The sequence below is a fragment of the Bombina bombina genome, chromosome 10, assembly GCF_027579735.1.
Source record: "Bombina bombina isolate aBomBom1 chromosome 10, aBomBom1.pri, whole genome shotgun sequence".
NCBI classification, from domain to species: domain Eukaryota; kingdom Metazoa; phylum Chordata; class Amphibia; order Anura; family Bombinatoridae; genus Bombina; species Bombina bombina.
In genome coordinates, this window is record NC_069508.1 from 65,206,285 (window position 1) to 65,231,024 (window position 24,740).

Sequence of the window (24,740 nt, forward strand, 5' to 3'; positions counted from 1 at the left end):
ATTACGGCTCATTCCACTAGGGCTGTGGCTTCCTCATGGGCATTCAAAAATGATGCTTCTGTTGAACAGATTTGCAAGGCTGCAACTTGGTCGTCTCTTCACACTTTTTCCAAATTTTACAAATTCAATACTTTTGCCTCGTCTGAGGCTGTTTTTGGGAGGAAAGTTCTTCAAGCAGTGGTGCCTTCCGTTTAGGTTCCCTGTCTTGTCCCTCCCGTTTCATCCGTGTACTATAGCTTTGGTATTGTATCCCACAAGTAAGGATGAAATCCGTGGACTTATCATATCTTGTAAAAGAAAATTAAATGCATTCTTACCTGATAAATTTGTTTCTTTTACGATACGATGAGTCCACGGCCCACCCTGTTTTTGTACGACAGGTCTTTAATTTTGTTAAACTTCAGTCACCTCTGCACCTTGGCTTTTCCTTTTTCTTCCTAACTTCGGTCGAATGACTGGAGTGGGAGGGAAGGGAGGAGCTATATATACAGCTCTGCTGTGGTGCTCTTTGCCTCCTCCTGCTGACCAGGAGGCGATATCCCACAAGTAAGGATGAAATCCGTGGACTCATCGTATCGTAAAAGAAACAAATTTATCAGGTAAGAATAAATTTCCTTTTTTAGCAGTCTCTTTCACCTTAATTTCACACACACATATTCACTATAGCCATCTTGGGGAAAAGATAGCCCAGTAGATTAAGTGGCTTAAGGCAGTTCTGGCAAAACTCTACACAACTTTGGGTCACAGGTTTGAATCCTGACAGGGCCGATTCAGCTTTTTACACTTTCAAAGTTTATACACTGAGCACCATTAGGGTTGTTTAGTAATAGCTTATATTTATTAGCTGACAGTTACCTAGGGGGAACCTGGATTTAGAAAAATCTGACATACATAGAGATTGTGTTCTAGCTGAAAACCCTTTCTACAAAATGGTATTTTAAAAACTATGGGGATATGTGTAGAAAATTTCTGTGACAGATTTTTAGACTGCAATATAATATTCTTCAAGCTTTTTTTTTCACACATACCAGTACAAAACAACACGTACCCTTACAACCTAAATTCTTAAAGGGATACTAAACCCATTTTTTTTATTTAAAGGACCAGTCAATACATTAGATTTGCATTATCAACAAGACAATGCAATAGCACTTAGTCTGAACTTCAAATGAGTAGTAGATTTTTTTTGACAATTTTAAAAGTTGTCTATTTCCACTCCCCTGTACCATGTGACAACCATCAGCCAATCACAAATGCATAGACGTACCAAGTGACAGCCATCAGCCAATCACAAATGCAAATACTTATATGCTGTGAATTCTTGCACATGCTCAGTAAGAGCTGGTGACTCAAAAAGTTTAAATATAAAAAGACTGTGCACATTTTGTTAATGGAAGTAAATTGAAAAGTTGTTTAAAATTACAGGCTCTATCTGAATAATGAAAGTTTAATTTTGACTTGAGTGTCGCTTTAATGATTCAGATAGAGCATGCAATTCTAAACAACTTTCTTATTTACTCCTATAATCAATTTTCTTTGTCTCTTAAAATCTTTATTTGAAAAAGCAGCAATCAAAGCTAAGGAGCCAGCCCATTTTTGGGTCAGCACTCTAGATATTGCTTGCTAATTGGTGGCTACATTTAACCACCAATCAGCAAGCACAACCCAGGTGCTGAACCAAAAATGGGCCAGCTTCTAAGCTTACATTCTTGCTTTTGATATAAAGATAGCAAGATAATGAAGAAAAATTGGTTACAGGAGTAAATTAGAAAGTTGCATAACATGGCATGCTCTATCTGAATCATGAAAGAAAAAATTGGGTTTAGTGTTTCTTTAATTTAGTTTTAACATTTCTAAAAAGCAGTATAATACAAATTAACAGGTATTATTTCAAAAGCCAGACCCATGAGGCACAATATTCCATATTGATTTAAGAAGATTGGTTGTAATTCATTTTCATAAATATGACCTTGAATCAGATGCAAGTACCAACATTTTTTTGACTGGCAAATGCTAGAACTAAAGTATCCTTTGAAAGGTTTCTATTATCAGGTAGCTTGAATGATACATTTCCTTTTCTTGAATATATGTAACATTCATTTTCTGAAAAAACAAACAAACATACAAGATAGCAAAATGAATCATTCAGGAATTGATTCTTATAGACTTAAAGAGGGACAGTGAAGTCATAATTAGACATTCATGATTATACAGAATATTACATTTTCAAACAAATTTCCAATTTGCTTCCTTCTCGTGTTATCCTTTGATGAAAGGTTTATCTAGGCAAGCTCAGGAGCAGCCAAGAACTTAGGTGATTGGTGGCTGCATATTTATACTGATTGCCATTGGCTTACCCATGTGTTCAGTTAGAAACCAGTAGTGCATTGCTGTTCCTTCGACAAATGATACAATGAGAATTAAACAAATTAGATAATAGAAATAAACTTTAAAGTTGTTTAAAATTGTATGTTCTACCTAAATCATGAAAGAAAATTTTTCAATTTAAGTCTAAGAGTCAACTTCCAAATATGACTTTCCCTCTTTGTAATGTGTTTTTCATAAATTAAATGACGCTCTCAAAAAGTGAAATGCGTTTTTTGTTGCAACAAGGTATTTCAGAAGGCAAGCATTTAACTTTCATATAGACCATACAAATGCAACCACCATTTATTGATTTAAACAAATGTTAAGGGAATATTCACCCAGAGGGGCCCATAAATTATTAAAGGTGGGAGCGGGATCCAGTAGAAACCATCTAACAATCCAGTTCTGAGTTGTAAGCCTTAGTTTGTAAAACCCCTGAAATGTACCATGAATAGTAGTAGAGAAAGTGAAAAAATAAAAGAATTTGCCCGCAAAGCACAAGAGGGAAATGGTTAATTGTCAGAAAAATAATGAAGATATTTGAGAGCAAAAATTAAATTAAATTATATAGTTCTACATACATCACGTTAAAGGGGAGACCCAAGGGGAGAGATGGTCCTGCACCACTTAAAGGGGCATGAAACACAATATTTCTCTCGTTTTTCAGGTAGAGTGTAAAATTCCAATGTATTTATATTATTAAATTTACTTTGCCGTCTCGAAAAGGAAGTAGGTAGGTTTAAAAGCATGCAAGGACACTAGTTGGCAGCAGTGTTTGCTGCCATACATTGCTCCAGACATGCATGCTACTACCTAGGTATCCTTTTCAAGAAATAATACCAAAAGAGCAAAGCACATTTGATAATAGAAGTACATTGGAAAATTAAAAAGGGCAGGCTTAAAGGGACAGTCTAGTGCAAGATAAACTTTCATGGTTCAGATAGAGAATGTAATTTTAAACAATTTTCCAATTTACTTTTATCACTGATTTTGCTTTGTTCTCTTGGTATTCTTAGTTGAATGCTAAACCTAGGAGATTCATATATTAATTTATAAACCCTTGAAGGCCGTCTCTATTCTCAGGGCATTTTGACAGTTTTTCACCACTAGAGGGTGTTAGTTCATGTGTGTCATATAGATAACACTGTGCTCACGCACGTGGAGTTCCCGTGAGCCAGCTCTGATTGGCTAAAATGGATTTCTATCAAAAGAACTGAAATAAGGGGGCAGTTTGCAGAGGCTTAGATACAAGGTAATCGCAGAGGTACAAAGTGTAATTATATAACTGTGTTGGTTATGCAAAACTAGGGAACAGTTAATAAAGGGATTATCTATCTTTTGAAACAATAAAAATTCTGGTGAAGACTGTCCCTTTAACTGAATCCTGACAGAAAAATCTGGGTGTTCATATCTCTTTCATAAACAGTTCCCTAGTAAATGGACAGGCAAATAATCAAGGCATAGAAACACCCACATACAACATTGTTATGTGCATAAAATAAGCATGCAACAGTATATGATTGTAAAATACTAATCACCCTGATGTCACAAATACATACTATGGGCTCTATGTGCTAAGCAGCTTTTGAACTCTTGCTGGACCACTTCTTACTCTCTCCAACACCTCTTAGGTGGCGGATTAAAATCACCCTGAACACGCTCGCTCGGTTTGATTGACAGGCCCTTCTCTCACGCTGTTAGTTGCACAAGAGAAGGGGCCAGCATTACACACTCATGCGAGTATGGAATGGTACATACGGATATCGGACGTACAGGATCCGCTGCCTGTTCATTGCAACGCCGTGCAGATAGGTTCTCACGTTGAGAAGCTTGTCCGCACAGCCCTTAGTGTATGGGGCCCTATGTACGGATATGCCTAAAGACTTCTTGTAATTAATTTGCATTAATGAGTTATACATATATAGATACTAGTCTGATCAATGAGTCAAGTACGTTTTATATAATAAATAGAGGCTTAGCAGATAGGATACAAGTTTATGATATTCATAATTTGCAGATATTACTATATTAAAAAGATACTGTATTCAAAATGTATTCTGTACACAAAAGGCAACATTAAACATCAAGAGAGGGCATCTATTGGCAAATGAGTGGGAAGTTAACAGTACAGATGATTTGGTTTGTTACTATAATAATTATCATTATTTATTGGTATAGCACCACAAAATTCCGTAATTTCAGTTTAAACATATTTTTACTTAAAAAAAATTCAGGCAAAAAACAAGATTAAATTCTGCTTTTTCATATGAATGACAGAAATTATTTGAATACAGTGCCCTTTAAATACGATAGAAAGCTAAAGACCAAGCATATATTAAAGGGACATTAAACCCACATTTTTTATTTCATGATTCAGATAGAGAATATCATTTTATACAACTTTCTAATTTACTATTTCTACTAATTTACTATCTATTTTGCTTCATTCTCTTGATATTCTTTCCTGAAAAGCATATCTAGATAGGCTCAGTAGCTTCTGATTGGTGGCTGCACATAGATGCCTCATGTGATTGGCTCCCCCATGTGCATTGCTATTTATTTAACAAAGGATATCTAAAGAATAAAGCAAATTAGATAATAGAAGTAAATTGGAATGTTGTTTAAAATTGTATTCTCTGTCTGAATCACGAAAGAAAAAATTTGGGTTTAATGTCCCTTTAAGACATAACATGTTAACAGGTCAGATTTGATGGGCAAATAGTTATATTATTAAACTGCTTAATTAATCGGGTCACCATATTATCATAACTTTGTGTTAGTGATGAGAAATCTTGTTGAAAAGGTTTAACTGTCGTTCTCAGGTCTGAGTGATGAAGATGATGAGGATGATTCCTGCTCTCACTTTACTGACAGTATTGAAGATGAAGCAGATATTCCCACTATCAAATGCAAAGCAACCTCTCAGGTAACACTGCATTATATAGTTTGTTTATTTGTCATGGGGACAATAAAGTTGTATTAGTTTTGTAATGACAAAAAAATTACAAAATGTATTCTGTGCATCAAACAACATTATCTCCTGTATTTTTCTGATGATATATGGTAATACATTTCTGATGGTTTACCCCAGGTGCTGGCAAATCCTAGTAGCCAAAGAGCAATGGCTCCTAAATTTTTTAACAAGGCCAATACAGTTTTGGATTATTATACATCTTTCTGTATATAAAATACTTCCTGTAATAACTTCTCATCATGAAATCTCTTATTCCTCCTAACTTCTCTTGTACACCAGTTCAAGTTTTATTTTAATTTGGAGACGTGATCTATCGTGGCCGGACTTTTAGCCGACAGACATTTGGCCGACACACAAGTGGCTGTCAGATAACAGTCCGGCCACTAAATAGATAGATAGATTTGATAGATAGATAGATAGATAGATAGATAGATAGATAGATACATAGATTAGATAGATAGATAAATAGATGCGATAGATAAATTTGATAGATTCGATAGATAGATTTGATAGATAGATAGATAAATAGATAGATTCGATAGATAGATAGATAATTTCCCAGACAGAGAATTACAAGACGTGCAGGCTGGGACCCATGGTAAGGTTCACAGAGGCAGTTGCGGTGCCCGAGGCTCTGATTAGAACAGAGCACTCTGGAGCGTATCTGCCCTTGGCCGAAATCGGAACATTCTTCGGCATTCTGTCCGTCAGCCAAATGTCCGTCTGACAGAATGCTGTCTGCCAAATGTCCGTCTGCATTTTGTCAGAGCACCGTGATCTATATTATTAATGCCTCCTTAATATCTATATTGTTCTCATGTATTCATTGCTTTAAAGTTTACATTAGTGTATTAGCTTTCTACCTTGTTAAAGATGATCAGATAATGATTTATTTTTATTATACAGTATGAATGTTGTATTTATAACGTGACAAATATAACAAATTTGTCTCACTGATTGTTTTACTGCATCAGATTGAACTATTTTAGACTAGAGAGAACTAGGATCTAGGAAGTGTAGCGTAAACGTATAAGGGTGATTTGGTTTGTGGCATCACATGTTACAAGACAAAAATTCTAATTGAACGTCCTCATCATTTTCACAAGCCTTTTCCATACTACCAAATATTTTCCCTTCTTAAATGAACATGAAGTCCAAATTTTTCCATAGATGATTTAAATAATTGAACAAATATTGCGTGGACATCTCCTCACCTGTCCAATCAGCATCGCGGCTAGCACCCGCACTGTCAGTCACCCTGGTTGGACAAGTCCGAGGGGATTGAAAACCGCCAGCTAAGAGTTGGCATAAAGGTTAAGAAAAAGCGGTCCGAAGGCGCTCCAAAGCAATATTCACAGCTTCTTAAACGGAGCCCATAGCATACAATTTCAAACAACTTTCCAATTTACTTCTAATATCAAATTTGTTTCAATCTCTTGGTATTCTTTGCTGAAGGAGCAACAATACACTACTGGAACCGTGATGAACATGTAGGGCGCTATTTATGAAGCAGCGTATGCTGCTTCGGAGTCCCATCGTTTCAGGCTCATCTGAAACAGAAGTTAAGAAGCAGCGGTCATAAGACCGCTGCTCCTTAACCTGTGGTGGCGGATTTAAATCATCCCGATCCGATTGGCCGCCAGTGAGCAGGGGGCGGCAGTGCACAATCATTTCACTAGAAATGCTTGTGCAATGATAAATGCTGACATCGTATGCTGTTGGCATTTAGCGATGTCGAGCGGACATGATTGGACATATGGTAAATCTACCCCGTAGAGTGAGCTAGTGACAAGAGGCATATATGTGCACTAATCAGCAGTTAACAAAGGATACCAAGATAATGAAGTACATTAGATAATATGATTACAAACATTAATATTAACCATTTACAAGTATGTTTCCAAAGTTTTGCAAGCGGTTTACATTTGATGTGCAAGATGCATAACCTTACACAAACGTGTATGTTAATAAAAAGAACTCCCGCTAGCAAAGATAGGTGAAGCGATACTCAACCACATCATTACATCAGCATCTAACTTGTGCCATCACGACCAATTACAAGTGCTTTCCGGCTTAATTTATCCCCACACATTTGATAAACTCACTGGCAACACTGGTGGTATTCAAGATTTATTTAGGTTACCTGACATCGCTGTGAAAGAGTTCATTCATAAAATTGCGCAGATAGGTATTAATTAATTAATTACTAAGGGCCAGGTTCTCTAAGGCTCTCTGGTCTGACAAGATTATCTAGGAAGCCTTGCCAGTACCCTTAAAGAATCTTTCAAATGCAAATTTTAGCTTGAGAGATAACTGGGGCTTTAAATCTGAAGAAGACACCTACATTTCAATGTATTGTTAAAGGCACACTGAACCCAAATTTTTTCTTTCATGATTCAGATAGAGCATGTAATTTTAAGCAACTTTTTCATTTACTCCTATTATCATTTTTTCTTCATTCTCTTGCTATCTTTATTTGAAAAGCAAGAATGTAAGTTTAGATGCCGGCCCATTTTTGGTTCACAACCTGGGTTGTTCTTGCTGATTGGTTGCTAAATATCAGCCACCATTAAACAAGTGCTGTCCAGGGTACTGAACCAAAAATTGGCTGGCTCCTTAGCTTAGATGCCTTCTTTTTCAAATAAAGATAGCAAGAGAACAAAGAAAAATTGATAATAGGAGTAAATGAGAAAGTTGTTTAAAATGTCATGCTCTATCTGAATCACGAAAGAAAAAAAATTTGGGTTTAGTATCCCTTTAACCCCTTAATGACCACAGCACTTTTCCATTTTCTGTCCGTTTGGGACCAAGGCTATTTTTACATTTCTACGGTGTTTGTGTTTAGCTGTAATTTTCCCCTTACTCATTTAATGTACCCACACATATTATATACCGTTTTTCTCGCCATTAAATAGACTTTCAAAATATACCATTATTTTCATCATATCTTATAATTTACTATAAAAAATTTTATAAAATATGAGGAAAAAATGGAAAAAAACACACTTTTTCTAACTTTGACCCCCAAAATCTTTTATACATCTACAACCACCAAAAAAACCCCATGCTAAATAGTTTCTAAATTTTGTCCTGAGTTTAGAAATACCCAATGTTTACATGTTCTTTGCTTTTTTTGCAAGTTATAGGGCCATAAATACAAGTAGCACTTTGCTATTTCCAAACCACTTTTTTTCAAAATTAGCACTAGTTACATTAGAACACTGATATCTTTCAGGAATCCCTGAATATCCATTGACATGTATATATTTTTTTTTTAGAAGACATCCCAAAGTATTGATCTAGGCCCATTTTGGTATATTTCATGCCACCGTTTCACCGCCAAATGCGATCAAATAAAAAAAATTGTTAACTTTTTCACAAACTTTAGGTTTCTCACTGAAATTATTTACAAAAAACTTATGCAATTATAGCATACATGGTTGTAAATGCTTCTCTGGGATCCCCTTTGTTCATAAATAGCAGACATATATGGCTTTGGTTTTGCTTTTTACTAATTAGAAGGCTGCTAAATGCGACTGCGCACCACACGTGTATTATGCCCAGCAGTGAAGGGGTTAATTAGGGAGCATGTAGGGAGCTTCTAGGGTTAATTTTAGCTTCAGTGTAGTGTAGTAGACAACCCCAAGTATTGATCTAGGCCCATTTTGGTATATTTCATGCCACCATTTCACCGCCAAATGCGATCAAATAAAAAAAAACGCTAAATTTTTCACAATTTTAGGTTTCTCACTGAAATTATTTACAAACAGCATGTGCAATTATGGCACAAATAATTGTAAATGCTTCTCTGGGATCCTCTTTGTTCAGAAATAGCAGACATATATGACTTTGGCGTTGCTTTTTGGTAATTAGAAGGCCGCTAAGTGCTGCTGCGCATCACACGTGTATTATGGCTAGCAGTGAAGGGGTTAATTAGGTAGTTTGTAGGGAGCTTGCAGGGTTAATTTTAGCTTTAGTGTAGAGATCAGCCTCCCACCTGACACATCAGACCCCCTGATCCCTCCCAAACAGCTCCCTTCCCTCCCCCACCCCACAATTGTCCCCGCCATCTTAAGTACTGGCAGAAAGTCTGCCAGTACTAAAATAAACGTGTTTTTTTTTTTTTTTTTTAAATAAAAAAAATCTTTAGCATATTTACATATGCTTTGTAGGATCCCCCCTTAGCCCCCAACCTCCCTGATCCCCCCCAAAACAGCTCTCTAACCCCCCCTCTGCATTATTGGGGGCCATCTTGGGTACTGGCAGACAGCTTACAATATATTTTCTGTTTTTTATTTTATTTTTGTATGGTTTTCTGTAGTGTAGCTTCCCCACGACCAACCCCTACCCCCACCCCCTCTCAGATCCCTTAGATTACTTTTTTTGGGGCATGTATTCCCCCTCTTCCTCCCACTTACATAGTGTAGTGTAAGTGGTTCCCACCCGCTCCCTCCCCGTGCACGCGCCCGCCCGCTGCCCCCCGTGCACGCGCGCGTGTCTGTGCGCGCCCCTGACTTTGCCGCCCCCGATCCCGCCCCCCTCTGTGTGTCAGCAACCATCGATGGACGCCCACCCGCCTCCCACTGCAGCTCCCACCCACCAACGATTGCGGCCATCGATGTCCGGTGTAGAGAGGGCCACAGAGTGGCTCTCTCTGCACCGGAGGGGTAAAAATTGTTATTGCAGGATGCCTCGATATTGAGGCATCCTGCAATAACCGGAAAGCAGCTGGAAGCGATGAGGATCGCTTCCAGCTGCTTTCCAAACCGAGGACGTACGCCATACGTCCTCAGGCGTTAACTGCCTTTTTTCTGAGGACGTATGGCGTACGTCCTCGGTCATTAAGGGGTTAAAGATTTTTTTTCCTGATTTTGTTCTTTTTTTAGGGTTCTAAGAGGCGTAACAAGCTGATGTTCTATATAGGGCACTCACTAGATACATATAAAAACAAGCATGCATTGTCCAGCGTAGACTCCCATTATGCACTGGTTGGATAAATATCGCTTTTTACAGTTCTAGAATGATCACTTGGCACTTACAAGATAAATATACAACTGTGTATGTCTATTGTGGGCTACAACTCCCACCATACACTACTAATTGGGTAAATGTCACTTCCAGTTCCTAGTATATCCAATTCCAGAACACTCACTCTATTTAAATGACCCCCATCGGAGAAGCACACTTAGCCACTGGCTCCCAGATACAATGAGGTTGATACCCCTGGCATAAACCTTGGTGTTCCCAACTGTGATGACTATAAAACATATTCTAAATGTATCAAATACTGATTTTACTACAGGGTAGATTTTCTTCCATTCTTATATCAACCAAATTTTGCTCAGACCTTGAAGAGATTTAGATCAGCTCTCGAACAGCAAATTACACTAGGTCATGTAAACTTAGTAAAGCCGGACTACATTACTATAAGAGCTACTACAAACTGTGAAATTTGAATTGATAATATGGAAGAATATTTTCTTAAGGATGTGACTCTTTTTGAGTTTCCACTATAAAAACACAGTAAGGGCCAAGAAAAAAAACATTTTTGTCTAAAGTTCTGATTCGCTAGAAAAAAACAGAGATTATTGTAAATATTAAAAATAATCATTGTCGTCTGAACGTCGTCTTTTACTTTATAACTCTCCACTAGTGACTGAGAAATGGCATTGCATAGCTTCCCTTAAAGCAGCAGTCCTTAAAGGGACACCTTGTAAATGCAAGACATTTCTGTAGACTTGTAATAAATGAATATACATGTCAAGTGTGAATACATTACCACCTTGTTCGCTGCAATTTTTTAGGATCCAACTCCTGCCCCCCCTCCCCCCACACACACACTCACACTATTTACTTTATAAGGAGGAAACAATTACAGGAAAACAAAGCAAAAATAAATAATGAAACTAAAATACAAAGAATGTTATATTACAACATTATAGTTTTTCATTTCCCTTTTACCATGGCCCTGGCCCGGTCATGGAGTAAAAATAATTCAACTATATTGAATAAATATATATTTTTTTTATGTAAAATATCTTTAGTAAGCAATTGCACTTTTTCAGGACAAACGTTCAAATTATTGTTTGAATTTGAGTATTTCTCTTCTGTTATCTCAATAATATATAATATAATTCAATTATTATTGCTTTATCCAGGAAATTACTTTGGGATTAGCTGAGAATGCTGAGGACACCGAAAAGTACCTACAAAACGAGCTTCTCACTGTAAAGGGTGAGCTCCACAAAGTGATTATAGAGAAGACAAAATTAGAAAAGCAGCTCGATGTTCTGAGGAACGAAATGAAAGAAGCTGATATATTCAGGTAAATACTTCACACACAGACCATACTCTCGGAACCTTATAATGATGTGCGTGGTTGAATATGTTATGTGAAAATATAGATATTTCCCTCGTTCCTGAAGGATTTTATATTTTATAAGCCGTAAAGGGCCATGGAAGTCAAAATTAAACGTTTTGCTATTTATAAAGAGTCTATAATTTCAAAACAAGCTTTCCAATTTAATTATTTTACTAAATTATTTCTCTCTCTTAGTCTCCTTTGTTTTTTGAATGAAAAGATATTCGTGTGTTTACAAAAAGAACATTTGTTTTTTATGATTGTGAAGAAGTGTCCCGTTTTAACAAGGCATTGGATCCTTCCATTTCTGTACAAATTTAAACCAATTTAAATATTTTTAACCCCTTGAGTGCTAATGACGGCTCTGAGCCGTCACAAATTGTCACAGTCAGGTGCTAATGACGGCTCAGAGCCGTCACTAGCACTCTCCCACTTTGAGGGAGATCTGGGGGCTCCCACCGGCTCCTACCCCGGTGATCAGGCCTGCATAGTGACAGGCATCGCCGGGGCTTCACGTTACGCGCGGTGACATAGTAGATGAGGTTGAAAAAAGACCGAAGTCCATCGAGTTCAACCTATACAAATCTAAAATATATACAAAAAGCTCCAGTTAAGCTTAAATAATCTCATTAAAAGGTGACCCATTTAATACTAGCAATCATATCCATGAATTTTGTTTATATACAGAAATGTATCCAAATAATTTTTAAATGTATCTAGGGTATTGGCATTCACTACCTCCTTTGGTAATGAGTTCCAAAATTTTATTGCTCTTACAGTGAAAAAACTTTTACGTTGCAGGAGATTAAATCTCCTTTCCTCCAACCTTAAATTGTGGCCTCTGGTCACAAACAATTTTCTTGGAATAAACAGCGCTCCTGCGATCTCTGTATATGGGCCTTGAATATATTTATATAAAGTAATCATGTCACCTCTTAAGCACCTTTTTTCTAAAGAAAACAGACCCAGTTTGGCTAGCTTCTCCTCATAGGTTAAATTATCCAATCCCCTTATTAGCTTTGTGGCCCTTCTCTGAACTTTTTCTAGTTCTGCAATATCTTTTTTTGCGATCGGTCCCCAGAACTGCACTCCATACTCAAGGTGAGGTCTTACCAGGGCTTTATATAGTGACAGAATTATGCTTTCCTCCCTTGAGTCAATGCCTCTTTTAATACATGCCAGTATCTTATTAGCCTTTGAAGCTGCTGCCCTGCATTTTGCACCCATCTTTAGCTTGTTATCTATTACTACCCCCAAATCCCTTTCTTCCTGTGTTTGGCTAAGTCTTGTCCCATTTAAATAATACGTTGCCTGCTTATTTTTATTTCCAAAATGTAGAACCTTGCATTTTCCCGTATTAAATCTCATTTTCTATTTACCTGCCCATACTTCTAATTTTTGCAGGTCCCTTTGTAAAGTTCATCCTACTCTGACCTAATGACCTTACTTAACTTAATATCATCTGCAAAAATAGAGATGTCGCTATTTAATCCTAGCTCCAAGTCATTTATAAAAATATTAAAAAGAATAGGGCCCAGCACTGATCCCTGGGGTACTCCACTGATTACCTTTATCCAATCTGATTATGATCCATTTACTACTACTCGTTGCTCCCTATCTTTTATCCAGTTATTTATCCATGAGCTAACATTTTCAGCTATTCCCAGTCCCTTAATTTTGTGCATTAATCTCTCATGTGGCACTGTATCAAACGCCTTTGCAAAATCTAAGTATATCACATCAACTGATTCCCCTTTATCTATATTTTTACTTTCTTCCTCATAGAATCTAATTAAATTAGTTTGACATGATCTATTTCTCCTAAAGCCATGCTGATTAGAACTCATAATCTTGTTTACACGAATATGCTCATCAATATAATCCCTTATAATCTCTTCAAATATCTTCCCCACTATTGATGTCAGACTAACTGGTCTATAGCTTCCTGGATCATCACCTCTTCCCTTTTTGAAGAGTGGCACCACATCAGCTTTACGCCAATCCTTGGATACCATGCCTGAGGATAATGAGTCTTGAAAAATTAAGAGTAGAGGTTTGCTAAGTTCCCTCAACACCCTTGGGTGTATTCCATGTGTATTCCATCTGGGCCTGGAGTTTTATTTACCTTAATATTATCCAATTTGTTCCTGATATCCTCTATACATAACCCAATTAATAGTATGGGCTGGCATGTTCTATTTTGTTCCAAAGTATCATCCAATGGTTCCTCTCTTGTGTATACTGAAGAAAAAAACTGGTTTAGTATCTCAGCCTTCTCCCTGTCGCTGTTAATCATGCTACCCTCCCCGTATTTTAATGTACCTATATTGTCTTTCTTCAATTTTTTTGCTATTTATGTACTTAAAGAATTTTTTAGGGTTAGATTTAGAATCCTTTGCAATTAATTTTTCATTTTCAATTTTGGCTAATTTGATTGTGGTCACGCGCAATGACGTGATGACGTCACTGCGCAACTTTATATAACATTAACAATGTTAAATATAGGAGCAGGGGGCATGCTGCTTAGAAGCCTGCATCTCAGGCATCTAAGCAGCTACAGACCCCCCAGATCCACCGTTGGAAAGGTAATTGCCTAACCTTTCCAACCGTGTAAGTCTTGGGGATTTGAATTTTAAAAAAAAATAAGTAAAAAAAATATATATATTTTTAAAAATTAAAATAAAAAAAAACTTTAAAAAAACCTTAGCACCCAGGTGGGAAAGTGCTTAGCACTCAAAGGGTTAAAAGGACATTCTAATTGACTTCTATCACCAAATATACGTTGTTCTCTTTGGAATCCTTAGTTTAAAAGCAGGTAGTTAGGTTCAGGAGTGTGCAAGTGTCTGGAGGCACAATATATTTCTGCAGTTTTGCAGACATAGCTATAAAACGTTATACACTGTGAAAACACTGCTTTCATTATTAAAAGCATTATTGCAAAACTGCTGCCATATAATTGACACATAAACACTACTATCTAGGGATTCTCTTCAACAAAAAACACCATAAGAACAAAGTAAATTTAATAATAAAAGAAAATGTAAAACTTTTTTAAAATTCTATATTCTGTCTGAAGTATAAAAAAAATATGTTTAGTTGTATAGCCCTTATCCTTTTTTATGCTAAATATATATTAACATATTTAATTGAAGCTCTTTGGTAAGCATGATATACAGTATATATATATATTTTTTTTAATGTCCCTTTAAGCTTCAAGAAAAATAAAGTCATAATTATCTCGATATACACATAAGCAGACATTTCATTATGCTTGAACCCTACGACTACTCAGTTGTCATAGGAACATAGTTATACAATTTTTGTATTGCAGGTAGGAATATAATTAATAATTAATAAAGATTAAAAATAAGATTATGATTAAAGGGACATGAAACCCAAAAAATGTCTTTCATGATTCAGATAGAGGGGTCTATTTATGAAGCAGCGGATGCTGCCTCCGACCCACTCCGCTTCAGTTCCGGATGAAGTGGAAGTTAAGTAGTAGCGGTCCTAAGCCACCTCTTGAATACGATTGGGCTGATTGACACCCACTGCTAGCGGCCGATTGGCCGTGAATCTGCAGGGGGCGGTATTGCACCAGCAGTTCACAAGAACTGCTGGTGCAATGATAAATGCCGACAGCGTATGCTGTCGGCATTTATCGATGTGCGGCGGACATGATACGCTATATCGGATCATGTCTGTCCGCACATTAATAAATGGACACCAATGCATGCAATTTTGAACAACTTTCTAATTTACGTCTACTTATTAAATTGTGTTTTTTTCTCTTGGTATCTTTTGTTGAAAAGCAGAGACATAAATTTAGGGGTGTGCCTGGACATGTCTGTACCACTATATGGCAGCAGTTTTGCAAGAATGTTATCCATTTGCAAGAGCACTAGATGGCAGCACTTTTCCTGCCATGTAGTTCTCCAGACGCTACCTAGGTAGCTCTAAAACAAATAATACAATGGGAATGAAGCAAATTTGATAATAGAAGTGAAATTTATTAAGAATGATAAGCTCTGTCTGAATCACAAAAGAAACGTTTTGAGTTTCATATCCCTTTAAGCCTCTGTTGCAACACAAATAGAAAAATAATAAGAATTTTATAAAAGATAAAAAATGATTCCTAAATAACTGAGGTTCTTACAAGCCCATTGTATATGTTTACAATTATTTTTATGACAAAGGGCCTCATGATCTAAAAAGCTCTCTGCTCTGGCAAGATTATTTAACCCCTTAAGGACCAGCGACGTCCAGAAGGTAGGAGGGAATAATAGCGCTATTAGTAAGAAGAAAACCCTTAACGACCAGTGACATACATGGTACGTCACGGGCATTAAGGAGTTAAAGGGACATAATACTCATATGCTAAATCACTTGAAACTGATGCAGTATAACTGTAAAAAGCTGACAGGAAAATATCACCTGAGCATCTCTATGTAAACAAGGAAGATATTTTACCTCACAATCTCCTCAGCTCAGCAGCGTAAGTTCTGTGTAAAAAGTTATACTCAGCTGCTGCTCAGCTGCAGGTAAAAAAAATTATAAAAAAATGTAGAAATTAACTGCAGCCATTCAGCAGCAACAGTGCTGAGGTCATGAACTCTCTTACTGTGATCTCATGAGATTTGACTTAACTCTCAAGAGATTTCATAGTAAACTTCCTTACACTGAAAAGGGAAATAACATGAGTGTACACGAAGCTCACTCCCTTGCCTGTCCCGGGACAGACATACTGATTTGCTGCTTAAAGTCCTTTGCAATAGGGTTTGAATACTTAGGACATTTTGAGGTAAAATGTCTTTCTTTTTTACATAGAGATGTTCAGGTGATATTTTCTAGTCTGCTTTTTACAGCTATGCTGCATCACTTTCAAGTGTTTCAACATTTGGGTATTATGGCCCTTTAAGTCTTGTCAGAACTGCGAGGTCAATCAAAACATTTTAGAAAGGCTAATTGATGTCTGTCCATACCAGCAAGTTTTTGATCATAATAAATGTTTGTCTTAATAATATCATCTGTTCCTATGCAGTAATGTGCAAAACAATTTGGGCCTGGAAAAGAATGATCTGAAAGTAGAGATGGAAAATGCAAAGTTAAGAAAATGTTATGATGAGAAGACAGAGGAGACAGGGGATGGTGGATCTGTTGAGGAGGGTTTAAGGCTGAAGATTAAAAAGCTTCAAGGGAAGATGAATGAGGCCGAGACTGTGATCAAACACCTGAAGGTACAGTTGGCACTGAATTCCAGAGATGGGGAAGTATCATTTAACCCAGACCTGATCGTTAACATGGCCAAGGAAATAGAGCGCCTGAAGATGGAGGCATCTTCAACTGCATTTAAAAGATCTGCATTGGGAGGGCAAGAAAGAGAACAAATGTCAAAGAGACGATGTAACAGGTCATGGCCAATGGATGTAGAAGAGGATAAACCTAGTTCTAAACATGAACTACCTACTGAAATAACGGTGAGTAACATACACATTACGGCTCCTTAAATTCTGGTGTTATAGGTTTAGAGAAAAAAAGCAGATATGATGCCATTGTTTATCAAGTGTGGTATATCTCAGTCACAGCATTATGTAAATGTTAATTTAGTAGTAAGTATTATTCAGATCTATGTAAAAAATAAAGTTAAAATTTCATTGATGTTTCAAAAGTAAGAAGCTAGAGCAGTATCTAGATTTTCAGGTAGGACAAAACTGTGAAATATAACTAATTCAAACACACAATGTAGAAATTTGTATAAACTGTATATATGGGAAAAAAAATGGCAGAAGAGGTTTATCAAAGATCATTTTAATCATGTGCTTGCAAAACATAGAAACTTAGAATTTGATGGTAGATAAGAACCAAAAAAGCCCATCAAGTATACCCATATAACATTACTTTTTTTCTTAGGATAGACTTATGCATGCCCCAGGGATTTTTTAATTATTTTATTTTTTTGTTTACCACCTCTATTGGAAATTTATTCCATGAATCCAACACCCTTTCTGTAAAAAAAATGCTTCCTCATATTTCTCCTGAATCTGCTACCATCTAACTCAAAACAAGGATAAAGTTACTGGTACACAATTGTAAGCTTGGCTTTTCTGCTTCATTTTTAGGTTTATTATTGTCTGTTTTATGGCTTATTAACCATATAAGCATTAAATTATAATTTCCTTCAATGGTTATCCGGTCCTCCAATATCCCAACAATGTGGTATTATTGAGCACTTTCATTGGGACTTCACACCACCCCTCATTTTAACAAGCCATATGCAGCATATGGCTTGTTAAAATGTTACAAACCTTTTAATATTTAAAAAAAACTCTCAAATAAGAAACATTTTGTTCAATTTCCTGTTATTCAGAAGAGCTAATTCACTATGATTTGGAAATCTATGCAACCCCTTAGTGAAACAGCTCCTTGGATTATCATAGGAATGTAAGAGACATTTTTCTCTAGTGTTCCTTTAGTCAATTTTTAGGATAGACAACTCATCCATACAGAAGACTGAAGAAGCCGGGCAGGAGCTTGCTCTGCTGATCCTCATTTGGCTCATTTCTGCCACCCCAGTGAGGATCCAATCATTATATCTCTGATTATACTTGTACCGTGTGTGTAGTTTTGTGATATTTGTTCTAGCATGAGTGATGCCATCCGTCTTTCTCATCTGACGTTTGTCTGGAAGTATAGATTTTTGTTCTGAATAATACAATCTCTAAAATGTGTTCCCAGCCTTGTGTGAAACAAAAAAAACAGTATGGTTCTTCAACCAAAAACATTGGATGCCCTTGTTTTTCGTGTGATATTTAAACACTAACATTTTACTCTGATAATTTGCCTCATGTATCCTTCTTTAGCATGTAAACGTATGAGCACACTAGTCCTCTAGATCACCTGGTATAAAGATGGTATTTGTCAGATGGAAACTCATGGGTGGGTCAATTAACCTTTATATATTTTGTACAACTGTCTTTTTGTTAATATAATATTGCTCTAAATTTCTAGAGCTATTTTCATAGCCCTGCAGAATACTTGGGTATAAATAAATATTATTAATAGTATTATTATTAACAACAATAATAATAATGTGACTCTTTAAAGCTTATGATACTCAAGCACAAAACACAAAAAGTATCTACCTCTTACTGTTTTTCTTGTAGTCTGGTACCGTGATGTGCGCCACAGCCTTTCAGCATTCAGAGGACATTTTAGAAGAGCAAACACAGCAACTGCGCTCAGAGCTGGAACACAGCATGCGCCAAAATTGTGAGCTGAAGGATAAGTTAATTGTCTCAGAAGCCACTGTTCATGCCCAGACTGATCAATTGGAGCAATACAGAGTCCTGCTCAGTAAGTGTTGCCTACTTAGGTGAACAAATGTCACTTTTATCAACAAAATCTTAATGGTTACAGAAACAATCTAAGTCAATGTATATTAAAGGTAAGGTAAAGTTGAGCCCACTAGTTAACGCTATCTTACATAGAATAAAAAATAAGCTTAAGTTTCATTCATTGTTATTATCCTAATTGTCGTAATTACTTCTATTTCTACCTTACAAGTACTCTCCAGACACAAATCTTTCCTCCGCCCGCCATTTTGGAATAGTTGATTGACAATGTAGATCTATATTAACGTCCAATTAGCTTTTTCCCCCGGGGGGTCAGCCCATCCATTCCTACGTCACTAGATTCCTGAGCGCATGCGTTTTACTAGAATCATTGTGGGTCCACCCATGCTCGTTTGTGAGACAGGCATGCTCTGTGCGACCTGTCTTACTATTCAGCTGTGAATCTCAGAATAAGCATTGCATCGATACTTTTGATCAATGAATACTTTGTATCGTCTGCAAGTTGCACATGCGTAAACAAAATCTACTTCGTGAACACGCTTTCACCTGACGTAGAGAGCAGGTGGGACCGCTCTCTGACATGAAACAGAGAAACATGGAAGTGGCATGAGGGCGGCGTTGGCAAATAACCAGTAGGAAAAATAAAGATTAGATTGCATCTAAAGTATAGCATAAAAATAAAAATAAAGTTAGCGACTACGTTGTTATTGACTATTAGAATGCTTAGAGGCTTTCAATACTGCTAAAGTTTACCTTTACTTTAAATTTACAATGTTTTTAGGAACAAATTAGGCACAACATTGTTTTAAATTATTTCCCTAGCAGAGAGGAAAAGATATGAATTACTTAGAAACATTTTTGAACCTCCTAAAATTATAGACCTTATTAACAGAGGTGCAGCCGGATCTGAGCCTTAGATAAATAGATTAGGTTAATGTGTCCCCCCCAAAGGTTTTTATTTATTTTAAAGAAGGACATAGGATGCATTAAGTTCCAGGTTTTTTTTAACACTACATAATGCAGTTATGAAAAGTTTATGGTTTACTGTCTACATTCAGTAGATCCAATGATCGCTTTTTGTATTTTCTCTTCACAGAGGAACCACTTGTCGAACAGTATAGTAAACAGGTGCAGGTGGACCTTCAGGATCTAGGATATGAGACATGTGGGAGGAGTGAAAATGAAGTAGACAGAGAAGAAACCACAAGCCCAGGTAAATAGATAATTGGAGGAGCTGGACCCTATACTACAGCAAATAAATTTGGAATGGAGAGGGAGGGAAGGGTTGCTACACTGCAGAAAAAAATCACAGTGGGGAGCGTGAGGAAGGACCCCCTAGACTACAGAAAAAAATTAAGTTAAAGGGACACTGAACCCATATTTCTCCAACATAGGTGTGTCCGGTCCACGGCGTCATCCTTACTTGTGGGATATTCTCTTCCCCAACAGGAAATGGCAAAGAGCCCAGCAAAGCTGGTCACATGATCCCTCCTAGGCTCCGCCTACCCCAGTCATTCTCTTTGCCGTTGTACAGGCAACATCTCCACGGAGATGGCTTAGAGTTTTTTAGTGTTTAACTGTAGTTTTTATTATTCAATCAAGAGTTTGTTATTTTGAAATAGTGCTGGTATGTACTATTTACTCAGAAACAGAAAAGAGATGAAGATTTCTGTTTGTATGAGGAAAATGATTTTAGCAACCGTCACTAAAATCCATGGCTGTTCCACACAGGACTGTTGAGAGCAATTAACTTCAGTTGGGGGAACAGTGAGCAGTCTCTTGCTGCTTGAGGTATGACACATTCTAACAAGACGATGTAATGCTGGAAGCTGTCATTTTCCCTATGGGATCCGGTAAGCCATGTTTATTACGATCGTAAATAAGGGCTTCAAAAAGGGCTTATTAAGACTGTAGACTTTTTCTGGGCTAAATCGATTGATTATTAACACATATTTAGCCTTGAGGAATCATTTTATCTGGGTATTTTGATATAATAATATCGGCAGGCACTGTTTTAGACACCTTATTCTTTAGGGGCTTTCCCAAAGCATAGGCAGAGCCTCATTTTCGCGCCGGTGTTGCGCACTTGTTTTTGAGAGGCATGGCATGCAGTCGCATGTGAGAGGAGCTCTGATACTTAGAAAAGACTTTCTGAAGGCGTCATTTGGTATCGTATTCCCCTTGGGGCTTGGTTGGGTCTCAGCAAAGCAGATACCAGGGACTGTAAAGAGGTTAAAGTTCAAAACGGCTCCGGTTCCGTTATTTTAAGGGTTAAAGCTTCCAAACTTGGTGTGCAATACTTTTAAGGCTTTAAGACACTGTGGTGAAAGTTTGGTGAATTTTGAACAATTCCTTCATGTTTTTTCGCAATTGCAGTAATAAAGTGTGTTCAGTTTAAAATTTAAAGTGACAGTAACGGTTTTATTTTAAAACGTTTTTTGTACTTTGTTATCAAGTTTATGCCTGTTTAACATGTCTGAACTACCAGATAGACTGTGTTCTGAATGTGGGGAAGCCAGAATTCCTATTCATTTAAATAAATGTGATTTATGTGACAATGACAATGATGCCCAAGATGATTCCTCAAGTGAGGGGAGTAAGCATGGTACTGCATCATTCCCTCCTTCGTCTACACGAGTCTTGCCCACTCAGGAGGCCCCTAGTACATCTAGCGCGCCAATACTCCTTACTATGCAACAATTAACGGCTGTAATGGATAATTCTGTCAAAAACATTTTAGCCAAAATGAACACTTATCAGCGTAAGCGCGACTGCTCTGTTTTAGATACTGAAGAGCATGACGACGCTGATAATAATATTTCTGAAGGGCCCCTAACCCAGTCTGATGGGGCCAGGGAGGTTTTGTCAGAGGGAGAAATTACTGATTCAGGGAACATTTCTCAACAAGCTGAACCTGATGTGATTGCATTTAAATTTAAGTTGGAACATCTCCGCATTCTGCTTAAGGAGGTATTATCCACTCTGGATGATTGTGACAAGTTGGTCATCCCAGAGAAACTATGTAAAATGGACAAGTTCCTAGAGGTGCCGGGGCTCCCAGAAGCTTTTCCTATACCCAAGCGGGTGGCGGACATTGTTAATAAAGAATGGGAAAGGCCCGGTATTCCTTTCGTCCCTCCCCCCATATTTAAAAAATTGTTTCCTATGGTCGACCCCAGAAAGGACTTATGGCAGACAGTCCCCAAGGTCGAGGGAGCGGTTTCCACTTTAAACAAACGCACCACTATACCCATAGAGGATAGTTGTGCTTTCAAAGATCCTATGGATAAAAAATTAGAAGGTTTGCTTAAAAAGATGTTTGTTCAGCAGGGTTACCTTCTACAACCAATTTCATGCATTGTCCCTGTCGCTACAGCCGCATGTTTCTGGTTCGATGAGCTGATAAAGGCGGTCGATAGTGATTCTCCTCCTTTTGAGGAGATTATGGACAGAATCAATGCTCTCAAATTGGCTAATTCTTTCACCCTAGACGCCACTTTGCAATTGGCTAGGTTAGCGGCTAAGAATTCTGGGTTTGCTATTGTGGCGCGCAGAGCGCTTTGGTTGAAATCTTGGTCGGCTGATGCGTCTTCCAAGAACAAGCTACTTAACATTCCTTTCAAGGGGAAAACGCTGTTTGGCCCTGACTTGAAAGAGATTATCTCTGATATCACTGGGGGTAAGGGCCACGCCCTTCCTCAGGATCGGCCTTTTAAGGCAAAAAATAAACCTAATTTTCTTCCCTTTCGTAGAAACGGACCAGCCCAAGGTGCTACGTCCTCTAAGCAAGAGGGTAATTCTTCTCAAGCCAAGCCAGCTTGGAGACCAATGCAAGGCTGGAACAAGGGAAAGCAGGCCAAGAAACCTGCCACTGCTACCAAGACAGCATGAAATGTTGGCCCCCGATCCGGGACCGGATCTGGTGGGGGGCAGACTCTCTCTCTTCACTCAGGCTTGGGCAAGAGATGTTCTGGATCCTTGGGCGCTAGAAATAGTCTCCCAAGGTTATCTTCTGGAATTCAAGGGACTTCCCCCAAGGGGGAGGTTCCACAGGTCTCAGTTGTCTTCAGACCACATAAAAAGACAGGCATTCTTACATTGTGTAGAAGACCTGTTAAAAATGGGAGTGATTCATCCTGTTCCATTAAGAGAACAAGGGATGGGGTTCTACTCCAATCTGTTTATAGTTCCCAAGAAAGAGGGAACGTTCAGACCAATCTTAGATCTCAAGATCTTAAACAAGTTTCTCAAGGTTCCATCGTTCAAGATGGAAACCATTCGAACAATTCTTCCTTCCATCCAGGAAGGTCAATTCATGACCACGGTGGATTTAAAGGATGCGTATCTACATATTCCTATCCACAAGGAACATCATCGGTTCCTGAGGTTCGCATTCCTGGACAAACATTACCAGTTCGTGGCGCTTCCTTTCGGATTAGCCACTGCTCCAAGGATTTTCACAAAGGTACTAGGGTCCCTTCTAGCTGTGCTAAGACCAAGGGGCATTGCTGTAGTACCTTACTTGGACGACATTCTGATTCAAGCGTCGTCCCTTCCTCAAGCAAAGGCTCACACGGACATTGTCCTGGCCTTTCTCAGATCTCACGGATGGAAAGTGAACGTGGAAAAGAGTTCTCTATCTCCGTCAACAAGGGTTCCCTTCTTGGGAACCATAATAGACTCCTTAGAAATGAGGATTTTTCTGACAGAGGCCAGAAAAACAAAACTTCTAGACTCTTGTCGGATACTTCATTCCGTTCCTCTTCCTTCCATAGCTCAGTGCATGGAAGTGATCGGGTTGATGGTAGCGGCAATGGACATAGTTCCTTTTGCACGCATTCATCTAAGACCATTACAACTGTGCATGCTCAGTCAGTGGAATGGGGACTATACAGACTTGTCTCCGAAGATACAAGTAAATCAGAGGACCAGAGACTCACTCCGTTGGTGGCTGTCCCTGGACAACCTGTCACGAGGGATGACATTCCGCAGACCAGAGTGGGTCATTGTCACGACCGACGCCAGTCTGATGGGCTGGGGCGCGGTCTGGGGATCCCTGAAAGCTCAGGGTCTTTGGTCTCGGGAAGAATCTCTTCTACCGATAAATATTCTGGAACTGAGAGCGATATTCAATGCTCTCAAGGCTTGGCCTCAGCTAGCGAGGGCCAAGTTCATACGGTTTCAATCAGACAACATGACAACTGTTGCGTACATCAACCATCAGGGGGGAACAAGGAGTTCCCTGGCGATGGAAGAAGTGACCAAAATCATTCTATGGGCGGAGTTTCACTCCTGCCACCTGTCTGCTATCCACATCCCAGGAGTGGAAAATTGGGAAGCGGATTTTCTGAGTCGTCAGACATTGCATCCGGGGGAGTGGGAACTCCATCCGGAAATCTTTGCCCAAGTCACTCAGCTGTGGGGCATTCCAGACATGGATCTGATGGCCTCTCGTCAGAACTTCAAAGTTCCTTGCTACGGGTCCAGATCCAGGGATCCCAAGGCGGCTCTAGTGGATGCACTAGTAGCACCTTGGACCTTCAAACTAGCTTATGTGTTCCCGCCGTTTCCTCTCATCCCCAGGCTGGTAGCCAGGATCAATCAGGAGAGGGCGTCGGTGATCTTGATAGCTCCTGCGTGGCCACGCAGGACTTGGTATGCAGATCTGGTGAATATGTCATCGGCT

The 24,740-nt window shown here is 38.3% G+C and overlaps 1 protein-coding gene across 5 annotated transcripts in view; it reads left to right on the forward strand.

Moving 5' to 3' along the window:
* LOC128640657 (myomegalin) overlaps positions 1-24,740 on the forward strand; it is a 285,549-nt gene that overhangs the window by 153,499 nt on the left and 107,310 nt on the right. For all 5 annotated transcript variants that reach the window (XM_053693086.1, XM_053693087.1, XM_053693088.1 and 2 more), the window contains exons 23-27: positions 5,190-5,293; positions 11,500-11,666; positions 16,744-17,179; positions 18,866-19,055; positions 20,151-20,267. In XM_053693086.1, the coding sequence (XP_053549061.1) occupies positions 5,190-5,293; positions 11,500-11,666; positions 16,744-17,179; positions 18,866-19,055; positions 20,151-20,267 (1,014 nt within the window). The remainder of the gene's footprint in view (positions 1-5,189; positions 5,294-11,499; positions 11,667-16,743; positions 17,180-18,865; positions 19,056-20,150; positions 20,268-24,740) is intronic.